This window comes from Manihot esculenta, chromosome 4 (assembly GCF_001659605.2).
Source record: "Manihot esculenta cultivar AM560-2 chromosome 4, M.esculenta_v8, whole genome shotgun sequence".
Lineage (NCBI taxonomy): Eukaryota > Viridiplantae > Streptophyta > Magnoliopsida > Malpighiales > Euphorbiaceae > Manihot > Manihot esculenta.
Genome location: NC_035164.2, coordinates 28292062 through 28310636, shown reverse-complemented (window position 1 = coordinate 28310636; position 18575 = coordinate 28292062). Strand labels below are relative to the sequence as shown.

The following is an 18575-nucleotide window of genomic DNA, read 5'->3' as shown; positions in this document are numbered from 1 at the left end:
AACGCATAGAAACTCATATGATCAACATATGCTCAAACTCATGTTTATACCCCCAAAACATGCCATAAAACTCTCTAAAACTCTTAAAACATACTTTAAACATAAAGGGAGGTGCGGATCCATGCTTACCTCTTGAAAAACTAGAGGATTGATGATCCAAGCTTGGAGATGGGGAAAAACTCAATCAAACTCTCCAAGTGCTCAACTTTGCTTCCTTTTGCTCAAATCTCTAAAACAAAGCTCAAATCAAGTTAAAACATGCAGGATTTGAGAAAAACATGAGAAATCACACCAAGGAGAGCTTGAACCTACCTTTGACCCAAAAACAGAGTGTTTAACACTCAAGTCTCGGGCAAAGGGGCTTTTGTGGTGGCCAACCGACTCTTCCTTCGGCGGCCTAACGTGCATGCGAAACCATGCAACTTTCGGCGGCCGAACTTCACCTTCGGCGGCCGAACCTGGCTTTTGTCCCCTTGGCCTTTTCATTTCAAAACTCAATTTTCTTAACTCAAAACATGCAAACATGATAAAAACACTTAAAACCATCTTAAAAACCTTTCTGATACCCTTAGGGCAAGCTCCGACATCCTTGAATCCCGACTTCCAACGGAAAATCCGCCGGAACGTAGGAATTCCGATACCGAGGTCTAGCCGGGTATTACAAAGAGAGATCAATAAAGACTTAGATAGAAAAGGTGCTTTGATGCTTGAGAATGTATGGACTCGTGTTGCTTTTAAATCAAAATGTTTGTGTATATATATACACACACATAGTAAAGGGTACAGTGGAAATGCTCTAATGCAAGCTAGTGAATGGTTTGGATCAGGTCTAGTGATACTCATGAAGGATCACATGGATTTGTCTTCAACCTAATTGTCAATAATGAAGAATACTGATTCACCAATTTTGGTTTCTCTGAAACATCAGGGCCTACCAATATCAGTAAGGACTAAAAAATCAACTTGAAATTGATTAGAAGAATTTGACAGGTTCATTCTAATTATTTAAGCAAACTGACGACTTTTTCAATCTTTTTTTCTACTGGAGGGACATGCTGCAAGCATCCAATGTGATAGGACTCTGAAATCTGAAGAAGGTGGGGAATCCCACATGTGAACTTCACAGCAGCTGGCTTAGCTACTTGATGAACTAAAACTTATATATATATATATATATATATATATATATATATATATATATATTGTGGGATGTTTCACTTATTCAAGAGAGTAAAATTCTTCCCTTTTTTCCTAAACAAATTAAAATATATTTGATGATAAGGTTCCAAAGATCTCGTCTTCAAAAGCATATCACTGCATAATCAATGAAATTACACTCATGAAGGAGCCACATATCTCATCTTTTCTAGGGGTGTAAATGAACCAAATCGTTCGTGAGCTACTTGAGGTTCGGTTCCATAAAGGCTCGAACGAGCTTGACTCGATTTCTAAACGAGTCAAGTTCGAGCTTAATTTTTAAGCTCGATTGGTAAAAGGGCCAAACTTGAGCTCCATGGTATTCAGCTCGTTAAGGTTTGTGAGCTTGACTCGTTTCTAAGTTCATGAGTAGGCTCACGAATAGACTCGTGAGTAGACTCTTTTAAGTAAGCTGAAATTATTATCATAAGAGAAATAAACTCAAATTCAGCATATACTTTCATGAGTGAAATCTAAATTTTCTAAAATTCAGCTCTATATAGTTTAGTTACATTCTTAAACTTGCATATATTTGGATCATTAAAATTTAAAAGTTCATCTTTATAAATTTACGAGCTAATTTGTAAATATACTTATTTAACTAAAATTATTTTAATTTTAAACTTATTAGTTTTAAACTAAAACTCATTATACATGTAAATAAATTAAACTACTCATGAACTATTCAAGACTAAGCTTGAGACTAAGATCAGGGTTTAATTGTAAATTTTTTTAAAATTCAGGGATTTTTTGGCCATTTGGCCTAAATTAACATTTATGATATTAAAATTTATATTATTATTATAAGAAAAAATTACTTTTTAGTCTACCAGGTATAGCATAAATAACGGATTTGTCTCTCTAATTTTAGGACTCAACACTTTCATCCCTAAAATTTATTTTCATCGAAAATCCTTCCAAAAAATTTTTTTATTAAGTCAATGATTTAAACCTAATCAAAGGAAAGAGATTATATATAATTTCAAAAATACCATTATCAATAATAAATAAAAAATTACTATTTAATCCTTATGGTACGGAGAAATTCGCTAGTTAGTTTCTCAATTTTGAAAAATATATTAAAACCTTCTTGACATTTTAAAAAATCTACTAATTAGCTCATCTGTTAATTTAATCGTTAAGTATTTTATTATTTAGCTCCTATAATTTTGAAAATTTATTAATTGGTCCCCCAAATTATTAAAAAGTTTACTAATTAATCCCTTTGTATCATAGGTATTTTAGATTTTTTTTATAACACCTAACAACCAGATGATGAATGACAACTTGCTGACTGAACCTAATGAGTGACCGACCTAATGTCGTGACGCATCATATATATGCCGGCAGTTTCTCATATATGTTCGCCATACCTGCCAGCCATCCTGCAGTCGTTGTTTTCTTAATAATATTGAAGGCAATGTTTCTCGCCAATGTCAAATGGATAAACTCTAGTGTCTTCCGATCCTTCAGATCCCAAACAAACATCCTGTTTCATAGTTTCTGGCTTCTCTTTATGAAGGTTATTCTAATACAAATAATTTTCAATCCGCATCTGCTAGAAATCAAAATCAGTTCCATCGAACTTCTCAATTCGAACCTTCGGACTTTCCATCGTCTTTTTAGATTGATGTGATACAAACTAAAAAACTCTGATACCAGTTATTAAGAACCGAACAATCATACAATCTAAAAATATATGAAAAAAAATCAACACACAAATTTAACGTTAAGGTGACTCACCAATTTGCCTACGTCCACGGCAGCTAGGATTTTTATTTCTGTGAGTTTTCGAGTAAAATACACCCTAGGAAAAATATAAAAAGACAAAATAGCCCTAATATATTATTAGCTCCATATGTTAACAGTTAGTTCAGCCTTCATGGTTTTTGATCATTGAGTTGATATGTGGAAATTAAAGGAAAATATTATCAGAAAAAAAACTACCCCGGCTCTGAAAATGATCATATAGCAGCAGGCATTATTGAGTAAAAGAGGAACTATAGTTATTTTTATATCTCGTTGGGAATAATATGTACAATATACAAAATTGTGGTTGATGATTTTCAAATCTAACATGAAGTAAGATTAATAAAGATGTCTTCTCTGCAGGGAATTGTGATACCGCCCATTGGATGATTGAAACCAAATTCTTCCTCGGACTTCCTTAGCAATTCTTGAAATGAAGGCTTATTCAACAATGATACGGGAACTATGTATCTCTTCTTTTGTCCTTCTCCAACATATACTGCTAAGTAGCCTTTTGGAACATCAGTAAAATTAGAAGCAGATTGATTTTGAAGCATGTTTGATCGGCGAAGAATCTGCTTAACATGTGTGATGGCAGGAAAGCGAATAGCCATTGCTATTTGTTTATGTTAACTCTCTAGGAGTTGAAAAATAGCAAAAATGATGAAGGAGAAGAAGGGAAAGTTTGGTTTACAAGCAGATAATTGTGATGACTTGAGGACTTGAGTTGGGTGTGGGTTGATCATTGATGTATGTGTATATATAGATGCAAGGGTATGTGAGAATATCTAATACAAGTATGTATGAGTGGTGAAGAGGCCTCCTGGTGGAGATATCCCTCAGACATAGGTAACCCAAGGATCACATGCTGCTGTCTAGCAATTCCTTGTCAGGAAATTAAGGAGAAGTTGACAGGAAAATCTTATTATATGTCCAGAATTTTTTTATTATGAAGATTTAGGCAGGTGAGTGAAAGGTGTCCTACTAGGCCACCATCATCACTTGTCATCAAAACCTTGCCAGGTTGTCAAAATAAATGGGAAGGGACAATCATTGGCGAGTACCAATTAGTAATCACCGCATTTTTTCTGTGATCCATCTACTCTCCTCCTGTACTGAAAGTTTCAGCCTTTCAGGGGTCGTTGCAGCCAGCAATAGGCCATGCATGGGTCCTATATGTTGTAAAATGAAATGAACTTCACGAATGCTTATCGTACTATTTGTTAATTTTCACATGAATATGTGACCCATTGACAGCTCCCGTAAATTAACAACTATGACATGCATATGCAACTTCCGACCACTAAGCTAGGGGGCCTGACGACGAGCTAAAAAAAGATCAACATCATGCCCTACAACCGAAGTGATAAACCAATGGAGGACAAGCTAAAGATTAGAAATGAACATAAGATAATCAATTCTGATCATATACTTCCACAACATGATTTGGAGCAAATTTTGTAGGTCAGGAAGATGCTTGGGACATGTGATTCAGGTTCTGTTGCATATATAATGAAGGGAAGACGTAAAGCATTTTATAACTTGAAAAGGAGAAAATGACTTGGAATTTTTAGAACAAGAATATGCTTATAAGTATTGGAAATAAATGAAATCCTGAAACTGTCAGGACTAGTACTTTTGTTAGACATTTCAAGTTTATAGGACTAGAAATCATTATAATTCTGCCTTCAAATTGACCTTCAATTCGCATGAGTTTTAGAACTGATAAAAAATCAGAAAATCAAGCTGCTTTCAGGAATGAAAAGTCAAGTTAGTAAATGATGTTTAGATTAGGGACATGTTCTATTATGTCACAACAAATGATCTAAAAATAGGAAAGCAGGATGTAAGAGGAAGCTTTCCAGTACTCAAAGAAAGAAATACAGAGGAAATAGAACATCATAATTTATGTAATCCATTAACATTATATCATTGTAAACCCTCGGGTACTGTAGTTCGCTAGTAGCAGCTCCACTAGCTCTCCCTTGACCTAGAGTGGCTTTGATACTAATACAATCCGACCCAAATTAACTCAAATAACTTTTGGACTTATTTTCTATTTGGTCCAAAATGGTTAACTCAAAGTTATTTACTACTATTACTATTAAGTCAAGATTTATATATTACCAATTGAATTGGTAATTTGCCCATTTATATATTACCAATTGAATTGGTAATTTGCTCTTGTGAGATTCTTTCCCATAAACAGGCAGCTGAATGTCACACATTGTTTCCAAATCCAGAATTCTGACATGAAGTATGAAAAAAGGGATCATTGAAGCCATTTTGTTGGCCTTAGTAAAATAATGGCCAGCTACTTCAAGAAGAACAACCTACAAAGACTACTTGTGATTGATGAGCTCAGGTTATTAGAGAGAACAGAATGCTTATTTTAATGGCAAAACATTGAAATTTGAGGAGCACACTCTCGTTCCTATGGGAATTTAATCACAATTATGACCCAGAAGACGATTCCATGTATCTAATCCTTATCATTATCTTCAAATTGGCATCTCCTATAGCGCATAGTTTCTAGGTTTTAGTTGCTCATAGAAATTTTACTTTCCCTGTATCAAAGCTCATGCTGAGTAGTGATTAATTGGTCATGAGAGAGAAGAGAATGAGTAGGGAAGCAATGAAGTACTTACATAATCTCAAATACTAAAATTGACACAGGATTTGCTTGGGAAAAATAGTGATATGGAGATGTGCTAAAAGTTCAGTTAAATCTGTTAGCTCAGCATTCATGGGATTTAATCATTAAGTTGATAGGTAGAAATTAGTGAAAAATAAATCAGAGAAAAACTACCCTGGATCTGAAAATGATTATAGAATAGGGAGCATTGTTGAGTAAAGAACTATAATCTTTATATCTCATTGACGAAAAGAAAAAGATCGCATGTACAATGTACAAAGTTGTGTTTTGATGATTTTCAGATCATGATCTGTTCAAACGTGAAGTAAGATCAATGAAGATGTCTTCTCTGCAGGGAATTGTGATAGCGCCCATTGAATGACTGAACCCAAATTCTTCTTCAGCCTTCCTTAGCAATTCTTGAAATGAAGGCTTATTCAATAATGATACTGGAACTATGAATCTCTTCTTTTGGTCTTCTCCAACATATACTGCCAAGTGACCTTTTGGAACATCTTTAAAATTAGAAGCAGATTGATTTTGAAGCATGTTTGATCGATGAAGAAGCTGCTTAGCATGTGTAATAGCAGGAAAGCGAATAGCCATTGCTATTTGTTTAACTCTCTTGGAGCTGAAAATAGCAGAAATGATAAAGAAGGTGAAGGTAAAGTTTGGTATGCAAGTAGATGATGTGATAACTTCTTGAGGACTTGAGTTGGGTGTGGGTTTGAATGTGGATGTATGTGTATATATAGATGCCAGGGGTATGTGAGAAAATCTAACACAAGTATATATGAGTGATGAAGAGGCCTCTTGGTGGACTTTGGCAGGAGACATAGGTAACCCAAGGATCACATGGCCCTGTATAGCAATTCCTTATCAGGAAAATTAAGGAGAAGCTGACAGGAAAGTCTTGTTATGTCCTGAATTTGGGCAGGAAGTCATTTATGGCTCTTGGGCATGCAATTGGGAGACAAACCCAAATGAAGAGTGCATGAAAGATGTCCTACGAGGCCACCATGACTAGTCATCAAAACCTCACCCCACCTTTTCTCTAGCAATTTTTTTTTTTCTGCTATCCATCTATTTTCCATCTGATCTAAGAGTTTCAGGGCTTGTTCCAGCCAACAATAGGCCTTTCATGGGTCCTCTGTAATACACTGGGCAATCAGAGATATCTTTATTGATTACAGAATAGGTATTTATACATACAAGTGTGACTTGGTTAACAAGTATTTGAAATCTATACAAACTAGGAAACCAAATTCTATACAAATTAGGAAAATAGAATCCTAATCCTTATCACGCCCCCGCAAGCTGTACCGGAGGGGCAGCAAGGTACAGCTTGTCTCGAAAGAATTGAAAACGAGATTTTGGTAGTGGTGTAGTCAGTACATCAGCAATTTGATGATCAGTCCCAATGTAATGAACAAAGAGGTGCTTATTTTTTACCAAATCTCTAACAAAATGAAAATCTATCTCCATATGCTTTGTTCTTGAATGGAAAATCGGATTAGCAGTCATATAGGTGGCACTTAAGTTATCACTCCAGATGATTGGTGCAGTGGATAATGAAATTCCAACTTCATTCAGTAATGACTTTAACCATACCATTTCAGAAGCTACTGAAGCAATGGCTCGATACTCGGCTTCGGTGGAGGACCGAGATACAGACTTTTGTTTTCGGGAAACCCATGAAATCAATGACTTGCCGAAGTAGACGGCGAAACCTGTGGTGGATTTTCTGTCATCAATAGAACCACCCCAATCTGCATCACAATATCCTTGAAGAATTGGTTGAGTACTTTTCGAAAAGAAGAGGCCAAACTCTGATGTAGTTTTCACATAGCGCAGAATCCGCTTTACTGCCATCCAATGTTCAGTGGTAGGAGAATGCATAAATTGGGCTACCTTGTTCACCGAGTAAGCGAGGTCTGGACGTGTGAAAGTAAGATATTGAAGTGCTCCTACAACACTTCGATATAAGGTTTGATCATGGAATGGAGCACCACTTGTTAAGGAGAGCTTTGCTTTAGCATTTGATGGAGTATTGACCGGGCTACATTCTGCCATTTGCGTTCGATGGAGTAAATCTGAAATATACTTCTTTTGATTCAAGTACAAACCATTCTTATTCCATGTTGCTTGTATGCCCAAAAAATAGGAGAGGCGTCCCATTGGCTTGATTGCAAACTGCTGCTTAAGATGGGATAGTAAGGATTCGGCCAAGGAGTGATTATTACCAATGATTAAAATGTCATCCACGTAGACAAGGCAAAATAATTTTGAGGATCCAGCCGTATAGAAGAAAAGAGAGGTATCGGTTTTGGAGCCCTGGAACCCGAAGTGAAGCAAAGCATCAGTCAATCGTTGATTCCACATACGTGGAGATTGTTTTAAACCATATAAAGAACGCTTTAGATGACAAACATGATTCAGCTTATGAGGATCAATGAAGCCTTGTGGTTGGATCATAAAGACATCTTCGTCGAGATTGCCATGAAGAAAGGCGTTAGAAATATCCATTTGTTCAACAAACCAGTCATGTTGTAGAGCCAAAGTTAACATCAATCGAATGGTAGATGGCTTGACAACCGGGCTGAAGGTGTCATCAAAATCAATTCCAGGCCTCTGATGGTAACCCTTTGCTACTAAGCGTGCTTTGTACCGATCAACAGAACCATCGGTTTTTAACTTGGTGCGATAAACCCACTTGCACCCAATAACATTTTGAGTTGGAGTTGGTGGAACAAGTTGCCAAGTACCATTCGAAATGAGTGCATTATACTCCTCTTGCATTGCCAATCGCCATCTAGAGTCCTTGCTTGCTTGAGTGAAAGTAGTTGGTGTTGAGGTAGAATCAACCGAAACAGCCAAGGAGAAAGGTTGTCTCGGTTTAAGGTTCCCAGTTTGAATTCTGGTGACCATATGATGGCGTCGGGTAGTAACTGGTTCAGGAGAGGCAGCTTCGACAAGACCAACAGGTAGTGACTCAACCAATTGTAGAGGTGGAGGACTAGATTCGGCTGCTAGGGAAGTCTCGGCAGTTTCTTGAGATGGTGTAGGCGGTTGTGAATGGGCAGCCAAATGTAAATCCGTACCATTGGGAAGTACCTCCTGAATTGGGTATTGAACCCGCTCTTGAATAGCAGCCGTAGGTAAGGAAAAAACCGGTGCAGAAGCTGATGGTGAAGGGATAGTGGTACGAGTTGCCGATTGACCAATGAATGGGAAAACCTGTTCATCAAAGACAACGTGACGTGAGATAAAGAATTTGGAAGAAGACATATCAAGACAAATATAACCTTTATGTTGTCTACTATAGCCAAGAAAAACACAAGGTTTAGAACGGGGTTCTAATTTATTTTTGGTATATGGACGTAACCAAGGGTAACACAAACAACCAAAAACTCTAAGACTTTTGAAGTTTGGCCGAACATGAAAAAGTATCTCAAAGGGGGATTTGTGATTAAGATTTGGTGTAGGCAATCGGTTTATGGTATAAACGGCAGTAGCAAAAGCATTTGTCCAATATTTGTGTGGTACGCCGGAATGAGCGAGGAGAGCTCTTCCTGTTTCAACAATATGCCGATGCTTTCTCTCAGCGCATCCATTTTGCTCCGGTGTGTATGGACAAGAGATTCTCTGAGATATACCATTATCACGAAGATAACTTATCAATGCTTGAAATTCGCCACCCCAGTCTGCCTGAAACATCTTAATAGAACGATCAAAGTGTTTTTCCACTATTGTGCGAAATTGCTGGAATATTGATAAAACTTCAGATTTATGTTGCAAAAAATAAATCCAAGTATATTTGGAATAATGATCATAAAAAATAACATAATATCTGAAATTGTCAGCGGAAGAAACCGGAGCTGGGCCCCATAAGTCAGAACAAATTAACTCCAAAGGTGCTTTTGCCGTAAATTCAGAATTAACAAAAGGAAGCTTATGACTCTTAGACATTGAACAAGCAGAACATAAAGATTTAGGTAACATAGATGGCGAAATTAAACTTGACTCGACTGCCTTCCGAATGGTAGGAAAATTGGCATGTCCTAAACGAGCATGCCATGTAGTAAGAGACGCGGCATGGGCTTGAATATTGTTGAGTGTTGTGGCGGATAATGGATAAAGCCCCCCTTTACTCGGTCCTTTGTGCAGAATTTCCCTCGTTACCAAATCCTTTATATCAAAAAAGTCAGGGAAAAATTCGACAGATACACGGTTAGAAACACAAAAGGAATAAACTGACAAAAGATTTTGAATGGCATTAGGAACACAAACGTAGATTAAACTTGCGATGAGAAACATTAATGGAGGAATGACCAACATGAGAAATTGGGAGTTTGGAACCATTACCTAAAGCGACTTCCTCGGGACCAGTATATTCAGAGTGAATTGCTAGGTTATCCAAATCATTGGTCAGATGATGTGTAGTACCACTGTCCATTAACCACAGAGCTGAAGGGTGCACTCGGTTAGACGCCATATTGGCTGCTGGCCGAACTTCATTCTTGGTACTGCCATTATCAGTTTTGGGAGAAGGACATATGCGAGCCACATGGCCAAAACCATTACAATTATAACATTGAAGATTGGAATTGTCTTGAGGAAGTGAATTCAAACCTCCATAAGATTGTTGTCCACGACTATTACCAAAAGAGTATTGGTTCGAATAATTATTGTAAGAGAATGGATAATTATTCGAAGAATACCCTCTGCCAGAATTTTCAGAATAATAACCTCTGCCGGAGGAGTTCCTACCACGACCACGTCCTCTGCCTCGCCCTCTCCCTCGGGCATTCTACTGACTTTGCGAAAACTGGGCTGATGGAGCCACAACAACAACTTTCTATTCTTTCTTTAATCTGCGTTCTTCAGTCAACAAACGAGCATGTAATTCGTCAAAGTCAATTGTAGCATCACTTTGATCAAGCAAACGAACAAAACTGCTATAAGTTGGGCCAAGCCCATTACAAGCAAATTCAACCAAGTCGTCATCAAAAACTGACTGTCCTAAAGCAGTCAATCGATCGGACAATAGTTTAATATTCGACATATACTCATCGATAGACAGAGAATCTCGTTGAAGATTATGGAGCTGTCCTCTTAACTCACGAATCTGAGCACGGTTGCCAGACGCATAAACCGTTTGAAGTTTTGTCCAGGCTTCATTGGCAGTTGTAAGTCCAACAATCTTAGAAAGAACTCGTTCGGATAGTGATGACGCTATCCAACTAAACACGAGCTGATCGGTGGTCTCCCATTGGCTGTAATTCGGGTTTGCTGTTCCATCCGAATTTATTTTTGCTGGAGGTGGAGTACTGAGATCAAGATGATGCTTCAAGCCGCAACCGCTAACCATGGGAAGAAATTGCGTCTTCCATAACAAGTAATTATCAGAGGTAAGCTTAATTGAGATTTGATGATTAAGCTGGGGTGAACTCGCAGAACTAGAACGAGAGCTTGACGCCATGATTAGAAATTCTGAGATCTGAAAAAAAAAATAATGGTGTTTAAACCCTATTGGGCAATCAGAGATATCTTTATTGATTACAGAATAGGTATTTATACATACAAGTGTGACTTGGTTAACAAGTATTTGAAATCTATACAAACTAGGAAACCGAATTCTATACAAATTAGGAAAATAGAATCCTAATCCTTATCACTCTGTGTAGTAAAATTATTTGAATTTCACATGTTCTCATTGTACTAATTGGTAATTGTCACATCAAGATGGGACCCCTTGTCAGCGCTTACAACCTTAAAACTATTATTCTGCTACTTTGGTATTTTCAAACAGGAGGCCGCAGTAACTGAATGAGAAATTATACCATTAGCCGGTGTATACCAACGAGGACTTTTAATTAGTATGATAGTCCAACCCATGAATGGGGTATATATATCTACATCTTCCATTGATCATGATGAACTTAATTAGTCATTCAAAAAGTACAAGTCAAATTAGCCTAAAGCTCCTGTATCTCAGAGACTCAGACATGTGGAATCAGAAATATTTTGCATTGAATGAAGAATTTGCATGGTTGCTAGAGATTCTTAAGGGCTTGTGGACAATGTAGGAAAATTACAACGATTCCTTATTCTGGTGAAGCAAAAAGTATTTGTACTGCAGCAGGAAATTCATGCAAAAGAAAATTGCAGAACAAAATCTATAACAGTCTTGAAGGAATGAAAAATTGTTAACAATTGCAGCAATGGAGAGCAAGGGAAGAAAATGAAAAATTGAGGAAGAAGACTTCTCTATTGATCTGGTATTCTCTTACTTGAGAAGTTACAAAAGGAAGCTTTTATAGAAAGCTTTTACAAGTCAAAAGTGTCCATCTTAGCATCTAACCTTTCTAACATTAAAAAACATAATCCCATCAAATCTGGGATTCTGATTTCAGAAACAGAGTTTCTGATAAAGCAGGTTTAACAGAACCAGAGTGCAATAACCAAAGGATAAAACTTAACAAAAATACAAAATATTTCTAACTAGTTTCCAACTACAATCTCAACTAGACTAACACTCCTCCTTGAGATTGTTTTTGGAAACACCAAGCAAGGATTTCATGAACTCAAGTTTTGCTCTCGGTAATGCTTTTGTAAAAATATCAGCCTGCTGCAAATTTGAAGTGCAATGGACCAGCTTGATTTCTCCATTCTTCTCAGCTTCTCTCAAAGCATGAAACTTCACATTAATGTGCTTGGTCCTACCATGCTGAACTGGATTTTCAGCTATGGAAATAGCTGATTTGTTGTCCACAAAAATAGTTGTAGGTTCCTCTTCAGGTTGTTGCAAATCAAATAAAATTTTTCTTAACCAAATGGCTTGATTGGCAGTAGATGCAGCTGCAACATACTCTGCTTCTGCTGTGGATTGAGCAACAATATCTTGTTTCCTTGAATTCCAAGTGAAGGCTCCAGACCCAAAGGAAAAAACATAACCAGAGGTGCTTTTATAATCATCCAAGCAACCAGCCCAATCACTATCTGAATAGCCAATCAAAGTAGCATCCTCAACATTGGTATAATAAATACCATAGTTTGCAGTACCTTTCAAATACCTGAGGACCCTTTTAGCAACACCAAAATGCTTCTGACTTGGAGATTGCATGAATCTAGATAAAAGACTAGCTGAAAACATCAAATCAGGCCTTGTAGCAGTCAAATACAACAAGCTGCCAATTAGACTTCTGAAAGTAGAACCTTCTACTTTTGGTTCCCCATCATCTTTATGAAGCTTCTCATTCAGTACCAATGGAGTTGCAACTGATTTGCAATTCTCCATATTGAATTTCTTCAACATATCAAGAGCATACTTGTGCTGAGAGATGAATATTCCACTTTTAGATTGGTCGACTTCAATGCCAAGAAAATACTTCATCAAACCAAGATCTGACATTTCAAATTCATGCATAACCCTTTCTTTGAATCTTTGAATTTCCTCTAAGTTGTTTCCTGTTACCAATAAATCATCAACATACAAAGAAACAATAAGCAAACTCTTGCCTTTGGTGTGCTTCACATATAAAGTGGGCTCATTAGGACTTCTTTGAAAGCCTTGATCAAGTAAATGAGAATCCATTCTGCTGTACCAAGCTCTTGGAGCTTGTTTTAACCCATACAAGGCTTTATTAAGCTTGTAGACATGATCTTTACAACCAGCAATTTCAAATCCTTCAGGCTGTTCAACAAAGATTTCTTCCTCCAAGTTGCCATTGAGGAATGCAGACTTGATATCCAAGTGAAAAATCTTCCATTTGTTTTGAGCAGCAAGTGCAATCAGCAATCTCACAGTATCATGCCTTGCAACAGGAGCAAATGTGTCTCCATAGTCAATACCAGGGACTTGAGCATATCCCTTAACAACTAGCCTTGCTTTGTACTTGAACACACTTCCATCAGGATTTAATTTAACTCTGTATACCCATTTAACTCCAATGACCCTCCTATTCTGAGGTCTAGGGGTAAGAATCCAAGTTTCATTCTTGTTAATCATCCCAATCTCCTCCTGCATTGCAGCTATCCATGCATCATTGGTTGAGGCTTCAACATAGTTTGAAGGTTCTGAAATAGCCAGGTTACAACTCTCATAAATCTCAGCAAGAGATTTGGTTCTTAGTGGAGGTGAATCAAAATCAGAATCTGTATCGAAATTAGAATCTGATTCTGGAACTGCAGGAACGGTTCTAGTTTGCTGCTGATCTGAACAACAATACTCAACTTGATTTGTTTTCCAATTCCAATAAGCATCTTCATCAATCTTCACATCCCTACACACAACCACCTTCTTGGCTTCAACTTTGTACACTCTATAACCCTTCGATTGAGCTGCATAACCCAAAAAGATACCAATTTCTGCCTTATCATCAAGCTTGCCTCTCTTTACTGCAGGAACATGGATGTAACAAGCGGAACCAAACACTTTCACGTGTTTTGCTGATGGTTTTGAACCAAACCAAGCCTCCACAGGTGTCATTCCTTGCACTGACCTTGTAGGAAGCCTGTTGAGAAGATATACAGCTGTATGTACAGCTTCTGCCCAGAAATTCTTTGGTAATTTCTTCTCAATCATCATGCATCTAGCCATCTCCATTACTGTTCTATTCTTCCTCTCTGAGACACCATTTTGTTCAGGAGAATAACTAACTGAAAATTGATGCTTCATTCCCAAATCTTCACAGAATTTGTTAAACTCACCAGAAGTATACTCAGTACCGTTATCTGATCTCAAAGTTTTTAATTTGCAGCTACTTTGCCTTTCAACAAGAGCTTTAAATTTTTTAAATACTGAAAAAACTTGAGATTTGTTGGTGAGAAAATAAACCCAAGTCATCCTTGTCAAATCATCAATAAAGAGGATGAAATACAAGTTGTTACTCATGGAAGCTGTCCTCATTGGCCCACAAACATCAGTATGAACCAATTCCAGCTTTTCCTTGGCTCTCCATGTTGCATTATAGGGAAAAGATTGTCTATGAGACTTGCCAAGTTGGCAATTTCCACATACACTACCATCAAGAAAAATTTCAGGCATATCTCTAACCATTTCTTTATTTTGCATGTATTTGAGAGAATTCAAGTTGTAGTGGCCAAATCTTTTATGCCACAAATCAGATTCAACATTTCTAGCAATATATGAGGTGTGTTGTTGAACTGAATTCCAATTTAAAGGAAAGCTATTACCCACCATATTTACTTTAACAATTTCAGCACCATGAGAGTCAAAAATGGAGCACACATTGTCTTTGAATGACAAGGAATAACCCTTCTTCATCATTTGAGCAACACTAAGCAAGTTTTGATCTAAACTAGGAATGAAAAGAACATCAGGAACTAGTTTGATACCTTACTTAGTCTGAATATATACTGAACCCTTGCCTTGAGACTCCACAATTTCTCCATTTCCAAGCTTTACTTTGACCCTCACTGATTTATCAATAGAAGAGAACAAGCTTTCATCTCTTGCCATGTGACAAGTGCAACCACTATCCACAAGCCAAGTGTGTCTGCAACCGGTATTTGAGGAGTGTGTAACAGCAAAAATATGATCATCACATTGAGCTTGATCATCATGGTAATTAAGTTGTTGTGCAGGTTGCTGGTTATGATTCTGGTTTTGCCTATATTGCTTGAGTCTGCAATTTTTATCAACATGACCCAGCTTCTTGCAATAACCACATTGTGGTGGCTTAACTCCACTCTTTTGCCAGCAATCTTTCTCAAGATGGTTGGTTTTGTTGCAAGTAGGACAAGGTGGAAAATTTGCTCTTCTACCTCCCTTCCTTCTATTTGCATGTTGCTTGCCCTTGTTAAAAGAATTACTTGCAGCTTTCTTTACTTCTTCAACTAGCTTGCCCTTTTGCTTCACAAGAAAAGCTTCCTCTGAGGACTCCTCCATTCTGAATGTCCTCCTTTGCTCAAGAGCTTGTAGAGCATTAACCAACTCTGAAAGAGAAATGGTGCTCAAGTTTTTAGAATCTTCCAAAGAAGAGATCTTTGGCTCAAATCTCTCGGGTAGGCTTACAAGAACTTTCTCCACAACTCTTTTATCACTAAGCTCCTCTCCTAAAAGTCTAATTTTGTTGACAACAGAGAGTAATCTATCAGAATACTCCTTGACAGATTCAGAATCCTTCATTTTAAGGACTTCAAACTCTCTTCTCAAATTTAGAATCTGCATGCTTCTAGTTTTGTCACTTCCTTGGAACTCTTCCTTCAGCTTATCCCAAGCTTCTTTTGCTGATTCACAAGCCATGATTCTTGTGAAAATAACATCAGAAACAGCAGAATGAAGACAAGAGAGTGCCTTGAACTTCTTTGCACACTCTTCACTATGTTGCTTCATTTGAGCAACCGTAGCATTGTCTCTCAAAGGAGGTGGGTCTCTACCCGTTTCCACAACTTCCCATAGATCATAGGCCTTCAAATAAGCCTTCATCTTCACTGACCAGATGGGATAGTTTTCTCCTGAGAAAACAGGTGGTGGAGGAGCTGAATAGCTACTTGAAGCCATATTTTCACTCACAAGAATTTGATTTTGACCGCAACCTGGATTCAGGTTTCTAATGTAAATAAGTAGGAAGGTTTCCTTGCTAGTTTTCTCTCTTTTACAGGTCACACAAAGACCATAAAAAGCTCTGATACCACTGTTAACAATTGCAGCAATGGAGAGCAAGGGAAGAAAATGAAAAATTGAGGAAGAAGACTTCTCTATTGATCTGGTATTCTCTTACTTGAGAAGTTACAAAAGGAAGCTTTTATAGAAAGCTTTTACAAGTCAAAAGTGTCCATCTTAGCATCTAACCTTTCTAACATTAAAAAACATAATCCCATCAAATCTGGGATTCTGATTTCAGAAACAGAGTTTCTGATAAAGCAGGTTTAACAGAACCAGAGTGCAGTAACCAAAGGATAAAACTTAACAAAAATACAAAATATTTCTAACTAGTTTCCAACTACAATCTCAACTAGACTAACAAAAATAATTGATTAATGCTAATGCTTTTTGTGTACATTGTACATTGTAACTCCACCCTTTACAAAATTGTGTTCAATGTTCCGCTTCATGAACAATTTAAGCAAGAAATGACATCAATAAACATTCTTTCACAGCAGGGAATTGTAAGACCACCCATTGGATGATCATATCCAAATTCTTCTTCAGCTTGGATTAATAAGTCTTGAAATGAAGGTGTGTTCAAATATGATACTGGAATCACAAATCGCCGCTTCTTCTGCTTTTTTCCTACATAGACTGCAAGGTAGCCTTTTGGCACATCCCTGGCTGCTGAAGCTGTTTGGTTTCCAGAAGGAGACCTCTGAAGAATTTGCTTAGCACGAAGAATAGCAGGTAGACGGAAACCCATATTTCGTTATGGACGAACAAGAGAGATCAATAAAGACTTAGATAGAAAAGGTGCTTTGATGCTTGAGAATGTATGGACTCGTGTTGCTTTTAAATCAAAATGTTTGTGTATATATATACACACACATAGTAAAGGGTACAGTGGAAATGCTCTAATGCAAGCTAGTGAATGGTTTGGATCAGGTCTAGTGATACTCATGAAGGATCACATGGATTTGTCTTCAACCTAATTGTCAATAATGAAGAATACTGATTCACCAATTTTGGTTTCTCTGAAACATCAGGGCCTACCAATATCAGTAAGGACTAAAAAATCAACTTGAAATTGATTAGAAGAATTTGACAGGTTCATTCTAATTATTTAAGCAAACTGACGACTTTTTCAATCTTTTTTTCTACTGGAGGGACATGCTGCAAGCATCCAATGTGATAGGACTCTGAAATCTGAAGAAGGTGGGGAATCCCACATGTGAACTTCACAGCAGCTGGCTTAGCTACTTGATGAACTAAAACTTATATATATATATATATATATATATTGTGGGATGTTTCACTTATTCAAGAGAGTAAAATTCTTCCTTTTTTTCCTATACAAATTAAAATATATTTGATGATAAGTGATTATATGAGATCTAGAAAAAATAGGGTTTTACAAGGGTTTTGTGAACTTAGAAAAGCTTAAACCGAGAGGAGAGTGTTCCTCCCCTTTTATCCTTTTCCTTTATCTGTCAGTGACGTGTAACGGCCTTAACGCCATTGGGCCACCTGTCTCTGTCATTTTGATACAGTCGTACCAGAATATGAGATATTCTGCTTTATGTGTAACGGCCATTTAATTCTCCTCTGGCACGCATGCGGAGGGTCCCACCAGATGGATGGGCTGACTACCCTCCTTCTTCTGGGCTGGGCTGGGCTGGAAGATGAGATTAAGGCTGAGTTTAGAGGATATCTGATCATTGGGCCGGAAAAGGTAGGGCCGGCCTGATTGAGAAATCTAAATGGGGCCCGGTCTTAAGACTGAGCAGGCTGGACCTGGCTCACGCGGGAGACTTAGAAGCCTTTAGGTCATGGGCTATCATCGTGGGCCTGGCCTTAGACCGGGGTAGTGAAATCCAGCGGTCATCAATAAGGTTCTAAAAGATCTTGTCTTCAAAAGCATATCACTGCATAATCAATGAAATTACACTCATGAAGGAGCCACATAGCTCATCTTTTCTAAAAATAGTGCATGACACCCTGAAGTTCGCATGAGCAATTACCTACCATCAGGCCCCATCACCAGCCAACTGATTTTGGCAAAATTACAACTTCGTGGAAGCAAAGTTTCCATTATATCATCATTTAGATGTGGTAGGAAATAAATCTATTATGGTCTTGATTCTTAAAGAAATTAAAAAAAAAAAAAAAACTCGACTAATGCTAGTGCTTCTTTTTTCCTGGAACATTTGAGATGATCACCTGCACTAATGTGTAATTTGAATCATGATTAAAATTTTTTTTTCTGGTGCCATGAATTGGAAGTGTTTGATGTTTCAAATAGTTTTGATATATATTTTTATTGAAGTTGATATATATATGTTTATAAAGTTTATAAATAACGGATGAGTGATTATT

At 37.3% G+C, this 18575-nt stretch overlaps 4 protein-coding genes across 4 annotated transcripts; all 4 read right to left on the bottom strand.

Annotated features, from left to right (window-relative positions):
- Positions 1-3181: 3181 nt before the first annotated feature.
- LOC110608407 (auxin-responsive protein SAUR21) lies at positions 3182-4072 on the bottom strand. Its single transcript, XM_021747624.2, has one exon. The coding sequence runs from the start codon at positions 3558-3560 to the stop codon at positions 3270-3272; it is 291 nt and encodes a 96-aa protein (XP_021603316.1). The 5' UTR covers positions 3561-4072; the 3' UTR covers positions 3182-3269.
- A 1722-nt stretch (positions 4073-5794) lies between these two features.
- Positions 5795-6623, bottom strand: LOC122723562 (auxin-induced protein X10A-like). Its single transcript, XM_043956232.1, has one exon. It carries the CDS (start codon positions 6416-6418, stop codon positions 5885-5887), a length of 534 nt encoding a protein of 177 aa, XP_043812167.1. The 5' UTR covers positions 6419-6623; the 3' UTR covers positions 5795-5884.
- An 8319-nt stretch (positions 6624-14942) lies between these two features.
- On the bottom strand, positions 14943-16109 carry LOC122723464. Its single transcript, XM_043955616.1, has one exon. It carries the CDS (start codon positions 16107-16109, stop codon positions 14943-14945), a length of 1167 nt encoding a protein of 388 aa, XP_043811551.1.
- A 467-nt stretch (positions 16110-16576) lies between these two features.
- On the bottom strand, positions 16577-17215 carry LOC122723563 (auxin-induced protein 15A-like). The gene has a single exon (XM_043956233.1). It carries the CDS (start codon positions 16960-16962, stop codon positions 16660-16662), a length of 303 nt encoding a protein of 100 aa, XP_043812168.1. The 5' UTR covers positions 16963-17215; the 3' UTR covers positions 16577-16659.
- Between the last annotated feature and the right edge of the window lie 1360 nt (positions 17216-18575).

What these genes read in the sequence shown, in the direction of transcription:
- LOC110608407 (XM_021747624.2), bottom strand. Translation starts at nt 3,560, where the DNA reads ATGGCTATTCGCTTTCCTGCCATCACACATGTTAAGCAGATTCTTCGC.
- LOC122723562 (XM_043956232.1), bottom strand. Translation starts at nt 6,418, where the DNA reads ATGTCTCCTGCCAAAGTCCACCAAGAGGCCTCTTCATCACTCATATAT.
- LOC122723464 (XM_043955616.1), bottom strand. Translation starts at nt 16,109, where the DNA reads ATGGCTTCAAGTAGCTATTCAGCTCCTCCACCACCTGTTTTCTCAGGA.
- LOC122723563 (XM_043956233.1), bottom strand. Translation starts at nt 16,962, where the DNA reads ATGGGTTTCCGTCTACCTGCTATTCTTCGTGCTAAGCAAATTCTTCAG.